At 41.6% G+C, this 20,785-nt stretch overlaps 1 protein-coding gene across 1 annotated transcript in view; it reads left to right on the plus strand.

Moving 5' to 3' along the window:
- Positions 1 to 20,785, plus strand: part of LOC121854191 (innexin inx2-like) — a 96,005-nt gene that overhangs the window by 65,839 nt on the left and 9,381 nt on the right. The window contains exons 5-6 of the mRNA XM_042348719.1: positions 10,207 to 10,368; positions 10,774 to 10,887. Coding sequence (XP_042204653.1) covers positions 10,207 to 10,368; positions 10,774 to 10,887 — 276 coding nt within the window. The remainder of the gene's footprint in view (positions 1 to 10,206; positions 10,369 to 10,773; positions 10,888 to 20,785) is intronic.

The raw sequence follows: 20,785 nt of genomic DNA on the forward strand, positions 1-20,785 counted from the left end.
GGTTGAGGTGTTGATTGTATGTAGAAGTCCGTGTGCTTTATTGGGCTAATGAAATATATATATATATATATATATATATATATATATATATATGCTGATAACCACAAGGAAAAAGAAAACACGAAGTTCCCAAGCGCTTTCGTGTAATTCACATCTTCAGGGGTGAGTACAAACTAAAGTAGAAGTGCAGAACAAGTTATATCTCCAGAGGAGGGTGAGATCAGGTTCACAGAGGTCAAGTATAGGTAATGACTCTACTATTCTTCACAAAAGCACCGCAGCGGTCGGTGGTCAGGTCAGAGGGAAAACTGACCCAACCTTCTCACCTGGTTACAAATCTTCTTAATTACAAAATTGTCCAATTTTTACATATCCATTACTCAAATTCATGTTAACGGATTCGGTATGTTTAATGAGACTAGATTCTATAAAATTCCTACTGTCAATTGAATTACAAGGTAATATTGAGGAGGCATTGTCCCAGTCAATGCAATGTTTATTATCCCTCAAATGAACAAACAGAGCATTGGATTCCTGGCCTGTCCTAACACTATATTTATGTTGTTTAAGTCTAGTTACAAGCTCTTTACCTGTCTGGCCTAAGTAAAACATATTACATTCCTTGCAAGGGACTTTATAAACGCAGCCATTTGTATTGTTGGGGGGAGTTCTTGATTAACATTTGTTTAACAATGCATGAGCTTTTAAATGCCACATTGACGTTCCAGGGTTTTAGTTGTAAAGGAATTTGAGAGAAATTTTTGTGAAATGGTAATACTAAGAGATTCTTATTGTCATGGGTGGGCTTGGGATCAGTTCTATAAAAAGATTTCGTAGTAATGTTCATGTAATGGGCCCCTGTCTCATCAACAGAACATATTATATAAATGGGTCAATACATCTGGTATTATATTCAGATTCACCACCCTGTAATCTTCCACTGGCTATGAGGTGACATATTCAATGCACATGATAAGGTGTGCCCACGGGAAGCTGCGTCATACTATGCTGAGTAAAGGCATAAGTAGGCGGCTCTCTGGCCACCTGAAGCGAGCAGTAGTTTGATATCCTTGACTAGAGGAAGACGTTATTTGAGAGCCGCAGTGGATGGCTCCGTCTTCCCTCGAGGGGGAACGACGTACCCATACCTGTCTCCCTCGATGGGTCACTACTCATCAGTCACTCACAGCAACTTATATCGTTTGGACGTGACCTAACGTTTATATTACATAAACGCCGTCCCTTTCTCATTTACTCATATACAGTAGAACTTACGGTCGATCTACACTCAGGAATTATAGATACAACCCTATTATAATAAAACAAAGAACTACAGTTGGGTTTCGTTACTTAAACCCAAATAATAAATATATGTGAACGGCCTGGTTAATTGGACAATCCAGCTGATTCATATAGGTGGCAGCGGTGGGATACGGATTCTTAAACAGAAAACACACAACAGTGACGCGTTACATAATCCGAGTGTTAAAAATGTATCCCGTATGAGACGATACTTAGTGAGTGCTCCTCATCTCTGACACCTTCAAGAGGTGCAGAATTATTCCCAATAACTGCAATTGAGTTATTGTTGATGTGAAATCCCTGTTAACGACAAGTGAGAGGGGTCAGGAAAGTGTCTTATCAGCGCCTGACCATTCTGTGGAGTATTATTCCCCTGTCGTGAAGTGGGTTCACCCGGCGTTCGTCATGCGGCGCGCCCGGACTCACAGTGGGAGGAAGAGTGCGGTTATCCACCCACCACCCCCCACCTGGATCCATCTGTGGTTTCGCGATCGTTGATTGCAGTATTTCCAGTGTCATCAGCCAGTCCCCCATATATACGGGATTGCAGAAGATTTGACATTCAGTGTAGGCGACATCGTATCAGCGCATAGCCTACAGTGGTAGGGAAGATTGACGTCACCCACACGCCGACACCCACCCCACAACAGATAGCAAAGTTACAGGGTGGTGAATCTGAATATAATATCAGATGTATTGACCCATTTATATAATATGTTCTGTTGATGAGACAGGGGCCCATTACAACGTCCCCTCCACTGCCATACATGTATGGTTTAATGAAGACCCACAAGCCTAATAACCCAGCAAGACCCATCATTAGCTCAGTTGGGTCAATCTCTTATAAATTATCTAAATGGTTAGTTTCTTTACTAAATCCCCTAGGTGGCAACATTTCTAACTCTAATATTAAGAATAATATGGATCTGGTTGATAAACTCAAAACCTTACACATTAATTATGATTTTAAACTGGTCAGTTTTGATGTAACATCACTCTTTACAAAGGTCCCAGTTGATGATTTACTGGAGTTCCTCATAGATTCCCTGGATAATATTTCATTGCCTGTCTCGAAAGATGACTTCATTGAACTCATCAAACAATGTATTAAGGATTGTAAGTTTCAATTCAATAGAGAATGGGAAATCCACTCTCACCTGTATTAAGCAACCTATATATGGAATTCTTTGAAAAGAAACTATTAAGTAATATCTTACCACCTTCAGCAGTCTGGTTTAGATATGTAGATGATGTATTATGTATCTGGCCAAGTAATGAGGACCTAAAAGCTTTCCTGCCACAACTTAATAACTTAGCCCCCTCGATCAAATTCACTGTGGAATTAGAGCATGGCTGTAAATTGCCTTTCCTAGACTGTCTGATCCACAGAATAGGTAACACCTTTAAGTTCAGTATTTATAGAAAACCTACTAATGTGTGTTCATACATTCATTATTATTCTGCCCACCATAATAGAGTCAAACAGTCAGTATTTTCAACAATGTTTTTACGTGCTTTGAGAATTTGCAGCCCGGAATTCATTGATGTGGAATATAAATATATCTATAATATTGGCTCAAACCTTAAATACCCTAGATCTTTCATAGACAAATGCCTGAACATTACTAAGAAATCTTTTTATAGAACTGATCCCAAGCCCACCCATGACCATAAGAATCTCTTAGTATTACCATTTCACAAAAATTTCTCTCAAATTCCTTTACAACTAAAAACCTGGAACGTCAATGTGGCATTTAAAAACTCATGCACTGTTAAACAAATGTTAATCAAGAACTCCCCCAACAATACAAATGGCTGCATTTATAAAGACCCTTGCAAGGAATGTAATATATTTTACTTAGGCCAGACTGGTAAAGATCTTGTAACTGGACTTAAACAACATAAATATAGTGTTTGGACAGGCCAGGAATCCAATGCTCTGTTTGTTCATTTGAGGGATAATAAACATTGCATTGATTGGGATAATGCCTCCTCAATATTACCTTGTAATTCAATTGACAGTAGAAACATTATAGAATCTAGTCTCATTAAACATACCGAATCTGTTAACATGAATTTGAGTAATGGTATGTACAAATTGGACAATTTTGTAATTAAGAAGATTTGTAACCAGGTGAGAAGGTTGGGTCAGTTTTCCCTCTGACCTGACCACCGACCACTTTGGTGCTTTTGTGAAGATTAGTCGGGTCATAACAATCAACACCTTAACCCGCCAGGATTCGAACCCATGTAGAAGTCCGCGTGCTTTATTGGGCTAATGAAATATATATATATATACATATATATTTCATGTAAATCCACAATGAAAACGTGGATAAGATAAATCTTGATAAAATCACACGGGTGATTTTATCAAGATATATATATATATATATATATATATATATATATATATATATATATATATATATATATATATATATATATATATATATATATATATATATATATATATATATATATATATGTATATATATATATAGCCTCTAAGTGTTACCAGGCATCTCACTATAACCTATGATTGTGGCCAGGTATCACACCATAACCTATGATCGTGCCCATGCATCACACCATAACCTATGATTGTGACCAGACATCACACTATAAGCTATGATTGTGACCAGGTACATCACACCATAACCTATGATTGTGACCAGGTACACTCGGAAGCCATATTCTCCAGCCCACCTGGGTCGGTGCTGGAGGTTAGTACAGTGTCCTTTCTGGACGGAGGCCCACTCTAACTAACACGAGGCAACACCCGCTCGAACAACACAGTCATAGTAAGGCTGTACAGATGATATTATGTAAAAATATTGTATATGACATTTTATACTCTGCATTATCTTCATTATATATGAACACGAAGAAAAAATTACCATAGGTTATAGTTACGAAAGTATGAAAGGAAATACACACTTCCAAACCACCCAGTGAATCCACATGTCGTTTACAGCGCTTGTGGCCAGACCACGATGATTCCACCACACCCCATCTATATCTTTTATTTCCCTTCATTCGCGTAACTATATGAAAAATCGTGTTTCATTTAACTACATATTTCAAAAACCTTAAATTACATGTGGATCAGTCACTCCTAATTTGACACACTTATAGTGTAATACTTTGACCATCCCACCTGGGCACATGGAAGCCCACGGTAACTCTCACGGGGCAACATCCTTGCATTTGTTGAGAAGAGTTAAATATATATATATATATATATATATATATATATATATATATATATATGCAAGGAAGTAAATCACTTGTAGGTGCGTGTAGATACTAGGCCAGGAATCCAATGCTCTGTTTGTTCATTTGAGGGATAACAAGCATTGCATTGACTGGGATAATGCCTCCTCAATATTACCATGTAATTCAATTGATAGTAGGAACATCATAGAATCTAGTCTTATTAAACATACCGAAGCATTCAACATGAATTTGAGTAACGGCATGTACAAGCTGGACAATTTTGTAATTAAGAAGATTTGTAACCAGGTGAGAAGGCCGGGTCACCTGACCATCTGACCTGACCACCAACCGTTGTGTGCTATTTAAAGATTAGTAGGGTCATTACCTAATACCTGACCATTGTGGACCTGGTCTCACCCTCCTCTGTATATATACACCTTGGTTTGTATTTCTCTCTCTAGTCTGTACTCACCCCTGAAGATGTGAATTACACGAAAGCGCTTGGGAACTTCGTGTTTTCTTCTTTCCTTGTGGTTATCAGCATATACCTAGATCACGCGCACCTACAGTGATTTACTTGCATATATATATATATATATATATATATATATATATATATATATATATATATATATATATATATATATATATATATATATATATATATATATATATATATCATTAGCCCAATAACAACTTCTATGGCAGAAGGGACCTTTATGCTAGGGATGGGGTGCATCTGTCTCCGGAGGGGGTGGCAACCCTGGCTGGGTCTCTAGAGGGGGCAGTTCAAAAGATATAGAAGTCTTTAAACTGCTAGGGGAACATGAGGGCAGGGGGATGGAGGAGACTGCAGTGGGAGTGGGAAAACAAAGTGAAAGATTACAGGGAAATAGTGTTAGGAATGACGACAAAACTAAAGCAGACAGGGAGTTTAAACCTAAACACGGTAAAGGGAGGACTCAGAACACGACTAACTTAAATGTCTACTACGCGAACAGTAGAAGTATGAGAAACAAAATGGATGATATTAGGGCCTTAGTATGTACCGAAAAAATCGACATAATAGCATTCACTGAAACATGGATCAACCTAGACTCACGTGAGTTACCGGTCGAATACCAAATTGCCGGTTACAAATTGTTCCATACCGATAGGCAGACCAGGAAAGGAGGAGGAGTAGCAATCTATGTCAGGGATAATCTGAAGTGTGAAATTAATAAGGAAATAAAAACTGAGCGGAAAACAGAAACAATTTGGATAGAATTAATCGACAGTAGGGAAAAATTAATCACAGGAGTAATATATAGACCTCCCAATCTTGATAGGGTCAATGAGAGACTTATCTGGGATGAAATGCATAGGGCTTCCATACACAACAAAGTCTGTATAGTAGGCGACTTTAACCTTGGCCAAATAGATTGGACTGACCTTACGGGTGACTCAGAATCAGAGGATTTTCTCGAAACGATCCAGGACTGTTTCCTAAGTCAACATATAACCGAACCCACCCGTGGTAGTAATATACTCGAGTTAGTTCTCTCGAACAGAGAAAACCTCATTAGCAATGTCGAGGTAGGGAACGAACTTGCAAACAGAGATCACAAAGAAATTAGATTCCAGTTAGATTTTCAGGGCAGACTTAAGGAAAATTCCACTAAAGTACAAGATTTCAGAAGAGCAAACGTTGACAGTTTAAAGAGGCAGCTGAGAGAAGGGGTGTCGCGTTTGGGCGTGAACCTGACAGATGACACCGACCTGATAACGAGATCTGAGATAGCCGAGTTCCACGACAATTTAAATAATGAGTTACTTAATGCACAAAGGCAGAACATACCATACAAAAACTCAGATCAGACAACAATGACCCTAAATGGATAAATAATTATCTAAAGAACAACATTGGCCAAAGGAAGGCTATAGGTAGAAGGATAAATCATGGTGAAATTTACCTCCAGGATTATTATAAGGTATTGGCGAGTAGGGTTAAAACCGAGATAAGGAAAGCCAAGAGGAATAATGAGGTAAGGATAGCAAGGGAGGCGAAGACAAGCCCCAAAGGATTCTACCAAATGTATCAAACTAAAACAAGAGAAAAGATTGGACCAATACGGTCAGATACCGGCGAGCTCAATGACAACGACAGAGAAATGAGCAATAATTTGAATAAATATTTTTCAACAGTTTTTACCACAGAAAATGTAAACATGATACCCGAGGCACCGACTCTATTCAGAGATAGTGAAGAAAACAAATTAAGCAAGATAATAGTGACTAGTAGCGATGTTAGTAAGCAAATAGATAAACTAAAGCCTAATAAGTCACCTGGTCCCGATGAGATATTTGCCAGAGTATTAAAGGAATGTAAGGAAGAGCTTAGTATGCCCTTAGCCAAGTTGTTTAACATGTCCTTAAATACAGGTGTAGTACCAGAATCCTGGAGGATAGCGAATGAAATACTGATTTTCAAGAAGGGGATAGATCACTATCCTCTAACTACCGCCCAATCAGCCTAACATCAATAGTAGGCAAATTACTTGAATCAATCATTTCAAACTCTATTCGAAATCACCTGGAGAAGCACAAGTTGATCAATGATTCCATACATGGCTTCACAAGCGGGCGTTCATGTCTAACTAATCTATTAACATTCTTTTCATCAGTTTTCGAATCGGTGGACGAAGGACACAATTATGATGTGGTATATCTCGACTTTAGCAAAGTCTTCGACAGAGTCCCCCACGAAAGACTAATTAAAAAGGTAGAAGCACATGGCATCAAAGTTAATATCCTTAAATGGATTAGGGTGTGGTTACAGGAAAGGAAACAGCCAGTGAGCATTAACGGCACTAAGTCCCATTGGAGCAACGTCACTACTGGAGTTCCACAGGGCTCAGTACTTGGACCATTATTATTTATTATATACATAAACGATATAGATATCGGCATAGACAGCAACATAAGTAAATTTGCTGATGACACTAAAATAGGTCGTGTTATTAAATCTGACGAGGACTCTGCAAAACTACAGGAAGATCTTAACAAATTCTTCAAATGGTCTGAAAAATGGCAGATGAAATTCAACGTGGACAAATGTAAAGTGCTCAGTATAGGAGATGTAAACAGCGAAACCAGATACCAGATGAACAACGATGCCATAGAGAAATCCGACTGCGAGAGAGATTTAGGAGTAATGATAAGTAGGAACCTTAAGCCAAGTAAACAATGTGTTTTTGCTCGTAACAAGGCTAATAAAGTACTTGGGTTCATACAAAGGAGTGTTAGTTATAAGACTAGGGAGGTCATCCTAAAACTGTATCTTGCGCTTGTGAGACCACACCTGGATTACACAGTTCAGTTCTGGTCACCGTATTATAAAATGGATATAGAATCCATGGAAAGAATTCAGAGGAGAATGACAAGACTAATCCCGGGCATTAGGAACCTTGAGTATAGAGACAGGTTAAAGCATCTTACTTTGCACTCCCTCGAGAGATGTAGAGCGAGGGGCGACCTGATAGAGGTGTATAAATGGAAGTCAGGGCTAAACAAAGGGGACATTACAAAGGTACTCAAACTATCCAACCAGGAGCGAACTCGTAACAATGGTTTTAAATTAGACAAATTTAGATTTAGGCGCGAAATAGGTAAACACTGGTTGGAAACAGAGTAGTGGATGAATGGAACAAGTTACCAAATATCATCATTAACTCGAATACGCTGAATAGCTTCAAACATAGGTTGGATGCTTATATGAGCATTATGGGTTGGGTGTAAACTGGACTGCCCAGTATGGGCCAATAGGCCCGCTGCAGTTTCCTCCATTCTTATGCTCTTATGTTCTTATGTATGGGGCAAGACCGCAGTCCAATACATACAAGTCAGGCAGTCAAGCGTTGGTTTGAGGCGCACCCGCAGATTATTCTATTGGACTGGCCCCCTAAAGGAGCCGATTGTAATCCTATAGAAAATCTGTGGGCGCATATGGTTGTTGAATGGGATGTTGAGGAGAAAACGAGTGAGGCAGTGAGGAGACACGCACATAATGTGTGGGAGGGAATATGGAGGAGGCCGAACATCTCCAGCAATCTGGTAGATTCCATGCCCACCAGATTGCATGAAGTTATAGCAGCAGATGGAGGTTGGACACGGTATTAACCTGTGGTCAAGAATTAAATCTCCGCCCACGACGGTGCCTTGTAGGGGGTGACGGGGGAGTTAGCTCTCTGATATAACCTCGTTGGGGCCACATAGACTTCGTGTCCTAAGTCTCGGGAATATGTCCAGGTATTTTACTAAGTGGTTTTACGTCACTTCGCATAAATATGCTTACAAAATATATGCATTAATATGCATAACTCTTGGGAATCTGTTATATACTACAATAATCACATAGATATGTTTACATTGTTTATGTATAATAAATGTGAAAAATATTTTTGGGGTTTCAATTAACCAATAGTCATGCCTACAAAACAATCTTGATGCTCTAAGTGCATGTATGTGTTAAATAACGTGTAACTGATCCACATTATTTTAGTAAATAAAGAAATGAAAAGCAAGCACTTAGCCATCTGGATATAGTTACACGGAAGAAGGGAAATAAGGATGAACCATGGTTTTGATGGAAACAATGTGCTCTGGGACGATGCTTACAACGACGAATAGGAGAAACCTCTTTATGAAACATCTTACCTACTAAGGATGAAGCTTAATGTTACAGAACGCACACACACAGTGTAACTTTGTGTGACGCGTAGTCTGACTTGGGGTGGCTTTGAGCGAACCATACACTTGATATTACAATTTAATTATCCTCCCTGTCCATGATTTACAACAACAACTGTAGGGTAAAAGTTACAATATTATACTAATAAAACTCATGTATTGATACTATGACTAGTTACCAAGATACAGAGCACGATGAACATAACATGATAATGATAGTGAAGCCTGGAAGGGTTCATATCATAACTTCTGTGTTCGTGTGTATGTTGCCCCGTGAGAGTTACCGTGGGCCTCCATGTGCCCAGGTGGGATGGTCAAAGTATTACACTATAAGCGTGTCAAATGAGGAGTGACTGATCCATATGAAATTTAAGGTTTTTGAAATATGTAGTTAATTTAAACACGATTTTTCATATAGTTATGCGAATAATGGGAAGCATCGTGGTCTGGCACACACACACACACACACACACGTTGTGTGGAGTCATGGGTGGTTTGGAAGTGTTTATTTCCATTCATACTTTCGTAACTACAACCTATGGTATTTTTTCTTCGTGTTCATATATAATGAAGATAATGCAGAGTATAAAATGCCATGCACAATATTTATATATAATGTCATCTATACAGCCGTACTATGACTGTGTGTGTTCGTGTGTGTGTTGTCTCGTGATAGTTAGAGTGGGCCCCCGTCCAGAAAGGACACTGTCTTAACCTCCAGTACCGACCCAGGTGGGCTAGAGATTATGGTTTCCGAGTGTACATCACACTATAACCTATGATTGTGACCAGGTACGTCACACCATAACCTATGATTGTGACGAGGTACATCACACCATAACCTATGATTGTGACCAGGTACATCACACTATAACCTATGATTGTGACCAGGTACATCACATTATAACCTATGATTGTGACCAGGTACATCACACCATAACCTATGATTGTGACCAGGTAATGGAAGTGATCGGGTTGGACCCTGAGAACCGTACAGACCCGATGTCGTACGTGTTCCCCAGGATGGCCAAGTGCACCTTCAAGAGCTTCGGTTCTTCAGGGACCATCCAAGTGCGAGATGTCATGTGCCTCATCGCCACCAACATCATCAACGAGAAGGTCGGTCACAACTCTTCTACTTACTGCTTCAGTCATTACTGATGTTACGAGTGTTAGTTCAACTATCATTACTAATGCATTACAATAAGTGATAACACTGATACAATTTCATCCGACTGTTGTTATTACTATTATTGCTTCTTATTGGGACAATTCGCTACAACTACTTTTACTATTTCTTTCACTATAGCAACTCATAGTATACGTGATTCTACGTTTGTTCACCAAAATAATTAAGTAGACTGGAGTTTAATTTTTAATACTAACACCTGAAGCAGTTCTGTTCCGGTATTGTGTAATCAGGCAATTTCTACAGTATAAGAATATCATATAAAAGAGTTGGACCTGTGTATTGTTACGGTGGTCTTCTTGTTGTATAGTACAGTGCAGTAATGTGCCTCACAGATCTTCCTCTTCCTGTGGGTGTGGCTGGTGCTCCTTACTGCCCTCACCTCTCTGTGGTTGCTGTTCCGCCTCCTGACAATCCTCATACCTCCTCTAAGACACTTAATACTGAAAGTAAGTTGATTACTTACTCTCATGTTGACTACTGAAAGTAAGTTGATTAATTAATAACTTTCCTGTTGACTACTGAAGGTAAGTTGATAAGTGATTCTCATTAGGGCCGTGTTGTGTAGTGTCATGTCTGGTCGTGGTTTTGTGTCGTGTCGAGTAGTGTTGTGTCGTGTAGTGTAGTGCTGTGTCGTATAGTGTAGTGCTATGTCGTGTAGTGTACTGCTTTGTCATGTAGTGTAATGCTGTGTTGTGTAGTTCTGTGTTATGTAGTGCTGTGTTGTGTAGTGTAGTGCTGTGTCGTGTAATGTAGTGAGTGCTGTGTTATGCAGTGTAGTGCTGTGTCGTGTAAAGTAGTGAGGGCTTTGTTATGCAGTGTAGTGTTGTGTCGTGTAGTGCTGCATCGTGTAGTGCAGTGATGTATCGTGTAGTGAAGTTTAGTGCTGTGTGTGTGTGTGTGTGTGCGTGCACACAGGGTGGTGTAATGCGTCTAGTGTGGCAGCCTTACGTTAGTGATAAGGTGCAGGCACTGCTTGCTTCCTCTCGCTTTCAGCTACTGCCGCTGGCTAGCCCTCGTGGCGAAAAGGGAAGCAGCTTGCATAAGCCTTCCCCTGCCAGTTTACAGCCTCCTCACTATCAAGACTCCAGCTGTGCTTCTTTGTGGCAACACACGGTAACTGGGTGCCTCGTGGTCCCATGCTAGGCTAGTAGGTGATCTCGGATAAGCAGTGGGTCCCAGAGGAATGGCACATAGGCCCACTGGCATGTAGACACGTTTTGGCGCCGACCAACCACTGCCCCACTGCCTTGCGGAACAACCTTGGTAGGAACAAGGCTACGGGAGTAGACCCCAAATGAAAAATCTGCTATGGAGCCCGGCAACTTACAGACATGCTTACAGAGCTCCACTAAGACCCAAACGGCGGTATAGGCGGAAGAGGTGACCAACATGTAAAGATGGACAGGCTACTAAGGCGAAGGCCATCAAACTGGGGTATCGGCAGCCCATTGTAACTCATTGCAACTGCTTGCACCATTGGATCAGGAAAAAGGAGAGCCAAGATGTGTAGTTGTAGTCTGCGTTCCTGCCTCACCACATAAATCAACTCACGCACAGCTAACCTCCCATTCATCTTACTTCTCATCATCATCAAAACAGTGATACCCCCAAAAGTCCTATGGTGACGGACGAGTGGCGACGGGGACAGGCAGAGATGACTGCCAGAAGTCTCTAGTCACAACTTTGCACATGGGTGGCATAAGTAAGATGGTCGTTTATGCACTGGGATTTAGGCAGCAGTGCCATACAGTCCTGGTTGTGCTTCTGTGCAGCCCTTTCGAGGAGCCACTCTGCTCACCCCAAATGCGGAGGGGGCTAGAAAAGGTGTCCTAAATAGCAAACACAAACTATGCAACTCTTATGGTCGCTGCATGGAACTTCAGGAATTTCTGGATACTGGCACAAATGAGCGTCCTGAAAGAAGAACCGCCCTTGTGGCAAAAAAGCTGCCTAGGTATAACATCAACATAGAAGCCATTAGTGAGTCTCGGCTCCCAGACGAGGGTCGACTCAGAGAACAGGGGTCTGGTTATACCTTCTTCTGGAAGGGAAAGCCTTCTGTGGAGAGACACCGCTCCGTGTCCCAGTGAATCACTTACGTGGTGCCTTCTTCATCAGTGCATACGGCCCAACACTGTATGCAGAGGATGACATAAAGGAGACCTTTTATGCCGACTTTAACTGAGTGCTAACCTCTATCCCCAGAGAAGATAAGGTTGTGCTCCTCGTTGATATCAATGCCAGAGATGGAAGAGATGTTGACATATGGCAGGGAACCATAGAGGGATAAGGGGTAGGTAAGTGTAATCCCAATGGCCTTCTCCTCCTTAGCAAGTGTGCTGAACACAACTTCAGCATCACAAATACCCTGTTTAGGAAGGCCGACAGGTTTAAGGGTTCGTGGCAAAACACCTACAATCCAAACACTTGCATGTTATTGTCAAAAAAGGGGATCGCTGAGATGTCCTTATCACCCGAGCCATGCGTGGCTCAGACCACTATGATACTGATCATCAGCTCGTCAAAGCCAAACTCGCACTTCATGTCGCCCCAAAACAGCGAAGGCAACAAGCCTCCAGAAGAGGTTTTAACATTAAGTGTTTGGAGGATCCACTAGTAGCACATGGTTTCAGAGAGTAGCTAGAACATGAGCTGATAAACAACCCTAAAACAAATAACTAAAATTCCAGTGCTGAATGGGGTATTCTCGACACTGTCATGACAAAAAGCTGCAGAGAGACCCTCGGCCAGATCGAAAGAATACACCAGGACTGGTTTGATGAAAGTAACCCTGAAATCAATGTGTTGCTTTAACTGACTCGCAGAGCAACCCTCAGTCTTTGAAAAAAGATGATATCTTCCACAAAAAGAAAGCGGCGGCCCAGCGCAAACTTAGTTATCCAAAGAACGAAAGGCTGAAAAATAAATGTGTGAAATGCAAAAACTTGCATCTCAACACACGATGCACGAATTTTAAATTTCCAGTAAAACATTTTATGGGCCAATCACTCATGGCGCAGCTCCCCTCTGCTCTTCCGATGGTAACTCCCTAATTAAAGACGAAGGAGGCAGCCTTCAGCAATGGAAAGAGCACTGCCATTCACCGCTCAACCGTTACACTAATGTGGATGCGCTGACTACCCAGCAGATTCCTCAGCAACCAGAGCTGACCCACTTCAGCTATCCTACATCCCTGGATGAGGCAGTATAAAGTATAAAGCAGGAGGACTTCTGCTTACCAACCGTCTCAACTCTCTCCTGAAGAATATATGGGAAAATGAGGAAATCCCCCAAGCTCTTAAAGACGCCTCCATCTATCTATATATATAAAACAAAGAAGTATGTCTGTGTGTGTGTGTGTGTGTGTGTGTGTGTGTGTGTGTGTGTGCCTGTGTGTGTGTGTGTGTGTGTGTTTGTGTGTGCCTGTGTGTCCGCACGAGAATCTCGGAAACTACTTTACCGATCTGTAGTGATGATGGATAGTGTTATATGTAGTGATGATGGATGTTGTTATATGTAGTGATGATTAGAGAATCTATCTATATAAAACAAAGAAGTATGTCTGTTTGTGTGTGTCCGCACGAGAATCTCGGAAACTACTTTACCGATCTGTAGTGATGATGAATGGTGTTACATGTAGTGATGATGGATGTTGTTATATGTAGTGATGATTAGAGAATCTATCTATATAAAACAAAGAAGTATGTCTGTTTGTGTGTGCCCGCACGAGAATCTCGGAAACTACTTTACCGATCTGTAGTGATGATGAATGGTGTTATATGCAGTGATGATGGATGGTGTTATATGTAGTGATGATGGATGATGTTATATGTAGCGATGATGGATGTTGTTTTATGTAGTGATGATGGGTGGTGTTTTATGTAGTGATGATGGATGGTGTTATATGTAGTGATGATGGATGGTGTTATATGTAGTGATGGTAGATGATGTTATATGTAGAGATGATTGGTGGTGTTATATGTAGTGTTGATTAGACAATAAAATAATAACAGTTTAATGCTAAAAATATATACATTGCTGTTCCGTTGTAGTGAAAAACATGGTGGAACTTACATACACCGTTAATGAACTATTGATGGAAGAAGAAGTTTTGGGGACTGAACAGTGAGACAATGTGGAGCCTCCCGGAGGGTGGCGTCCTACCGTTGCCTAGCGGATGAGCCGCCCGGAGGGCAGCGATTCTGCTAGTCATCAATATTTATAAGAACAAGGGAGACCGGCCAGACTGTCGCAACCACCACAGAATCTTGCTGTTGTCCGTAGCTGGCAAGATTATCGCCTGAGTCCTCATAAATAGACTTCTACCTGAGGCAGAAAACTTCCTCCCAGAATCTCAGTGTGGCTTTACACCATCACGTGACACCACTGACATAATCTTTGCTGCCCGCCAGATACAGGAAAAGTGCAGACAACAGCCGTTTTGGCTACCCACCTAAATTCATCGCCATTGTGAAACAATTCCATGATGGCATGAAAAGCAGTGTCGTTTATAATGGCCCCCAATCTGAATTCTTCCCCATCCAAATGGGGGTAAAACAAGGATGTTTTCTTGGCTGTTTCCTTACTCATGCCAGTGCCAATTTAGCCAGCAGGGTGGACATCCAGTACCGGATGGAGGGACTTTTCAACATAAGATGACTCCTGGCAGGAACAAAGGATATTGATATTGATACTGAACAGTTTAATTAGCCAGAAGAACTTAGATACAGAGTCGAAGTTTTTTTTTAACATGGCTGAGCCAGTGAGAGCCTGAGCTCTCTTGTAGGCACCTAATATATACTGTACATTTATCTCAAGGATGTATTAAGTAACAATTAGTATCACCTGGAATCGTACACATAGCATGGTGGTAAGGTGGGCGTAAGTTGTTCCCCACATTCACACCATGATATTTTGTGGAGGTTGTATCCTTGACTATTCCAGAACTGGAAATAATAATATTATTGTCAAGCAAGTGATTGACAGAATTGTAAACAAATAGGGCACAGCAGTAGGTGTTAATATCGTCGAATTTCAGCATTTTCAATTTAGAAAATTGTTCATTTGTGAGATCAGTTTTTCATGTAGGTCATTCTCCACACAACTGTCTTTTGTGCAGTAATCAGGGGTGGCAGTGTATCAGGTGTTGGTAAACAAGATCATAATAGATTTTTTTCATTGATATAAGAGTGAGTGACTGTCGAGTGTGATACATGATACTGCACTGTTTATTGACTTAACTGTGAATGGCTTATATGTGGTTTCTCCAGTTAAGTTTCTCATTAACATTAACCGCAAGGAATTTGGTATTTTGTTTGCGATTGAGGACTGTATTACCAAGGTACAAAGGGTCCAAATCTGGAGGTAAGTTTTTCCTTCTGTGAAAAATTGTGTTATGGTTTTTTGGGGGTTTAAGGTCAGTTTATTACGTATTAATCAGGCCTTGACTTTAGTCAATTCAGTGTTCATAATACTCATCAAGGAATGGAGGTCTGAGTTCCTGGCATAGAGATTACTATCGTCTGCAAATAAGTTGTGTTTTATGAATGTGTTGGAGTGGATTACATGGACCCTTGGGGGACGCCATACAAAATTGATGAGGAGTCAGATTGATGATTTTTATAGAAGAAAAACTGCTTCCTATGAGTCAGATATGAGGTAAACCAATTGTGGGATGAGCCCCTATTGCTGTAATGTTTAAGCTTTAAAAGGAGGATGGCATGATCGACATTATCAAGGGTCAAGGAATATACCGACTGTGAACTGACTGTCATCAAAAGAGTTTAAGATCTCATTAGTAATGGATAGCAGAGCACTCCCACTTGACTTTCTAGCTCTAATTCCAAACTGAGAGTCTGCAAGGATGTTATTGACACTGCCGAAGGAATTTAGTCTACTACATGCTAGTTTCTCCAATATTTTTCTTAAGACTAGGAGGACTGATATGGGGCGGTAATTCTTGAAAAAACCTTTGTCCCCAGTTTTTTCATATGCTGGGTGAACTTTGGCAAATTTCAGTTTATACGTAAAGACACCACTAGTGAAGGGGGAATTACAAATGTGTAGGAAAACAGGTAGTAATAGGTGGGCTACTTTCTTAATAATGCTCATTGGTATATTGTCGTCACCTTCTGCTGCATCTTTGGACATTTTTATGATGGTCAATAATTCATCTGCTGTGACAGGAAATAAGAACAGCTCATTTTGCTGTCTGTTTTGCAGGTAGGCTCTAAATTCCTCAATGTGATTAAGAATCCTCTCTGCAAGATTTTTGCCAACATTAATAACATAGTCAATGAAGTGGTTGGTAATGAGGGAGGGCTCCGTTACAACTGAATCATTTATCATAAAACCTGAGTGAGGAGCCGAAGGTTGGGTGTTCCTGCTCTGAATAGAATTGATGATATTCCAGGATTGCTAACTGTTGCCCTATGCTGACTGGAGCTTTTTTTGTTCAATAGCTACGTCTGGCATTTCTAACTGACTGAGTTACTCTATTTCTAACACTTCGGTAAGCATCACGGAAAGTTTTAAGTCTGTTTGCAAGTTTCCTTTGGAGTTTGTGGTTTTCTTTTATCATTGCCTTGATTTTACTCCTAATATAGGGTTTGGAGATCGAAACATTTTTCACTGACTTAGTCTTGAGGAGGAAGTATTTATCAAAGGAATCATTAAAGATGCAAGAGAAGTTGCAGCAGCTCACATTAGGTTTGTCGGGGCCATAGAAAAGATCCCTTTCAGCATTCAGTAAGTTTTCAAAAATGTGCATGCTGTCGGCGTAGTAGTCTCTGTATTTTATTGGGACTCTACTAGACCTTTCAGATCTTGTGATTGATATATACATGGCAAAAACTGGAAAGTGATTTGAGATATTGTTGTAAGTAATTCCACTTGCAAGATTGTTAGGAGTGTTATTAATCCAGAGGCGATGGGGATAGGCAGAGATAACTGCCGGGAGTCACTAGTCACAACTCTTCACATGGGCGGCAAAGATAAGATGGTCGTTTCTGCACTGGGATCTAGGCAGCAGTGCAATCTGGTCCTGTCTGTGCGACTGAGCAGCCCTTTCGAGGAGCCACTCTGCTCACCCTACATGGGGAGGGAGCTAGAAAGGGTGCCCTAAACATAGTCTGCCTAGTGCCTAAAGGACCAACCTGACTGGGCAACCTCACCCGCTAAGGTCATCCTTATGCAGTCGAAAATACAATTATAATCCCAGATAAATAAAAAAAATAATATATATATACAACCTCTTATGGTCACATTATGGAAAGTCAGGACCCTTCTGGATACTGCCACAAATTAGTGTCCTGAAAGAAGAACTGACCTTGTGGCAAAGGAGCTGGCTCGGTATAACATCGACAAAGCAGATATTAGTGAGTCCCGGCTCCCAGACGAGGGTCGTCTCACAAAACAGGGGTCTGGTTATACCTTCTTCCGGAAGGGTAAGTCTCCTGCAGAAAAAAAAAACTGCATTTATGGAGTTGGCTTTCCCATCCGCTAATACATCCTACACAGGCTAATTGAAATTCCTGTTGGGATCAACGAGTGCCTCATGACGCTCAGAATCCCACTGAATCACTCACGTCATACCTTTATCATCAGTGCATATGCCCCAACACTGGATGCAGAGGATGACATCAAGGAGGCCTTTTATGCCGACCTTGACAGAGTGCTAACCTCTGTCCTCAGAGAAGATAAGGTTATGCTCCTTGGTAACTCCAATGCCAGAGTTGGCAGAGAGGCTGACATTTGGAAGGGAAACATAGGGAGAAATGGGCAACACAAGTGTAACACAACCTCAGAGTCTCACTATCACCAATACCTTGTTTAGGCAGGCCGACAAGTTCAAGGGTTTGTGGTAACACCCAAGATCCAAACACTAGCATCTAATTGACTACATCATTATCAGAGAAAGAGATCGCCGAGAGTTTTCATCACCTGAGCCATGTGTGGCTCAGGCCTCTGCAATACTAATCATCAGCTCATGAAAGCCAAGGCAACAAGCCTCCAGAAGAGATTTTAACAGTAAGCATCTGGAGGATCCAGTGGAAGCACACGCTTTCAGAGAGCATTTCGAACATAGGGTAATAAACAACCCGACAATAAGAAACCCAGAAATCAGTGCCAAATAGGGTATTCTCGACACTGTCATGACAAAAACCTGCAGAGAGACCCTTGGCCAGATCGAAAGAATACACCAGGACTGGTTTCATGAAAATTACCCGCCAATCATTGTACTCGTCAATGACAAATGTGCTGCTTCAACTGAATGGAAGAACAACCCTCAGTTTCAGACCAAAGCTAATACCTTCCGCAAGAAGAAAGCGGAGGCCCAGCGGGAACTTTGCAAACTAAATGACGACTGGTTGAAAAATAAAACATGTGAAACACAAAACTTGCAGATCAACAAATAAGATATGCGAATTTTTCAATTCCACTAAAACATTTTATGGGTCAATCACTCATGGCACAACCCCCCTTCACTCATCCGACGGTAACTTCCTAATTAATGACAAAGAAAGCATCCTTCATCGCTGGAAAAAGCATCCAGAGCTGACCCATCTCATCTATTCTCCATCCCTGGATGAGGTAGCTACTGCCATCAAACAGATGGAAAATAACAAAGCCTCAGGGCCTGATGAATCCCAGCCAATGTGTATAAAGTAGGAGTACCTCTGCTTACCAGCCGTCTCCACTCTCCCCTCGAGAATATATGGGAAAAGGAGGAAATCCCCCAAGCTCTTATATTCGCCTCCATCGTCAATATTTATGAGAACAAGGGAGACTGGTCAGACTGGTCAAACTGGTCAGACTGTGGCAACTACCACGGGATCTTGCTGCTGTCTGTAGCTGGCAAGATTATCGCCCGAATCCTCCTAAAGAGACTTTCTCCTGAGGCGGAAAGCTTCCTCCCAGAATCTCAGTGTAGCTTTAGATCATCCCGTGGCACTACTAACATGATCTTTGCTGCCCGTCAGATACAGGAAAAGTGCAGAGAACAGCGTTGTAACCTGTACATGGTCTTCATCGACTTAACCAAGGCCTTTGACTCAGTCAACAGGGAAGCCCTCTGGTGGACCCTCAGCTGTTTTGAGTGCCCAGCAAAATTCATCACCAATGTGAGGCAACTCCACGATGGAATGAACGGCAGTGTCCTGCACAGTGGCACCCAGCCTGAGCTTTTCCCCATCCAAAGGGGGTAAAACAAGGATGTGTAATGGCACCAATTCTCTTTTCCATTTTCTTGGCTGCCTTCCTTACTCATGCCAGTTCCAATTTACCCGGCGGGGTGAACGTCGAGTACATAAGACAACTCCAGGCAGGAAGAAAGGCAGCTTCCATTACTGAGCTTCAGTATGCAGACGAAACCACCCTTGTCGCTCACACTAAACGCGACCTACAGGAGATCCTGAACACTAATGCAGATGCATATGCACAATTCGACCTTGAGGTGAATGTATGTAAGACTCAGATTCTCTAACAGTCTGCCCCTGGTTCTGCCACACATCCACCATTCATCCAGTTTACCGATACTACCCTCTCTAATGTTACCCACTCTCAGTATCTTGGCTCCATCTGTCCACCACCGCGGACATCGATGAAGAGATTCAACATCGGATCAAACGTGAACCTCAAGCCTGTGGCGTACTCCATACCAGTGTCTTCAGCTGTAGGGAGCTGAAATTATCTGCAACATGAAATGTATATCCACCAGTGGTCCTCCCCACCTTGCTATATGGCAGTGAGACATGGGTCACATACAGAAATCACCTCAAGGCACTAGTTCGATGGGAATACAAGAGAACAAATGCCAGTATTCTCGCTGACACTAGCTGTGGGAGCATGAACAACTACGTTGGACTGGCCATGATACCTGCATGGACGACAGTAGACTGCCAAAGCAGCTACTTTATAGTCACCTAACGCATAGTTAATGAAGCGCTGGCAGGCAGTTGAAAAAGGTATAAAGATAGTCTTAAGACAAACCTGAAAAAGTGCCAAATCGACCCCCTCACCTGGGAGACGATTACTGCACACTGTAACGCTTGGAGGAGCACCACACGAGAAGGTGTTAATACTTTCAAATTAGCCCGACTGCAAACCGAGGCAGACAATCACCAATGCCGGAAAGACGCTCCCGCCACCCCTCCCACAATATATGTAGCCCTCCACCTGTGCAACATCTGCAAACCACCCTGCTGGTCCCGTATCGTCCTTTTTAGTCACCTTAAAACTCACCAACGAAGGTGACATCCTAAATAACTCATATCATTGTCTCATAGCTGGATGATCGTCATACTCGAATCCGAGTGGCAGCAAAGTATTAGTATTAGTAGTAGT

This window comes from Homarus americanus, unplaced genomic scaffold, assembly GCF_018991925.1.
Source record: "Homarus americanus isolate GMGI-L3 unplaced genomic scaffold, GMGI_Hamer_2.0 scaffold51859, whole genome shotgun sequence".
Classification (NCBI taxonomy): domain Eukaryota; kingdom Metazoa; phylum Arthropoda; class Malacostraca; order Decapoda; family Nephropidae; genus Homarus; species Homarus americanus.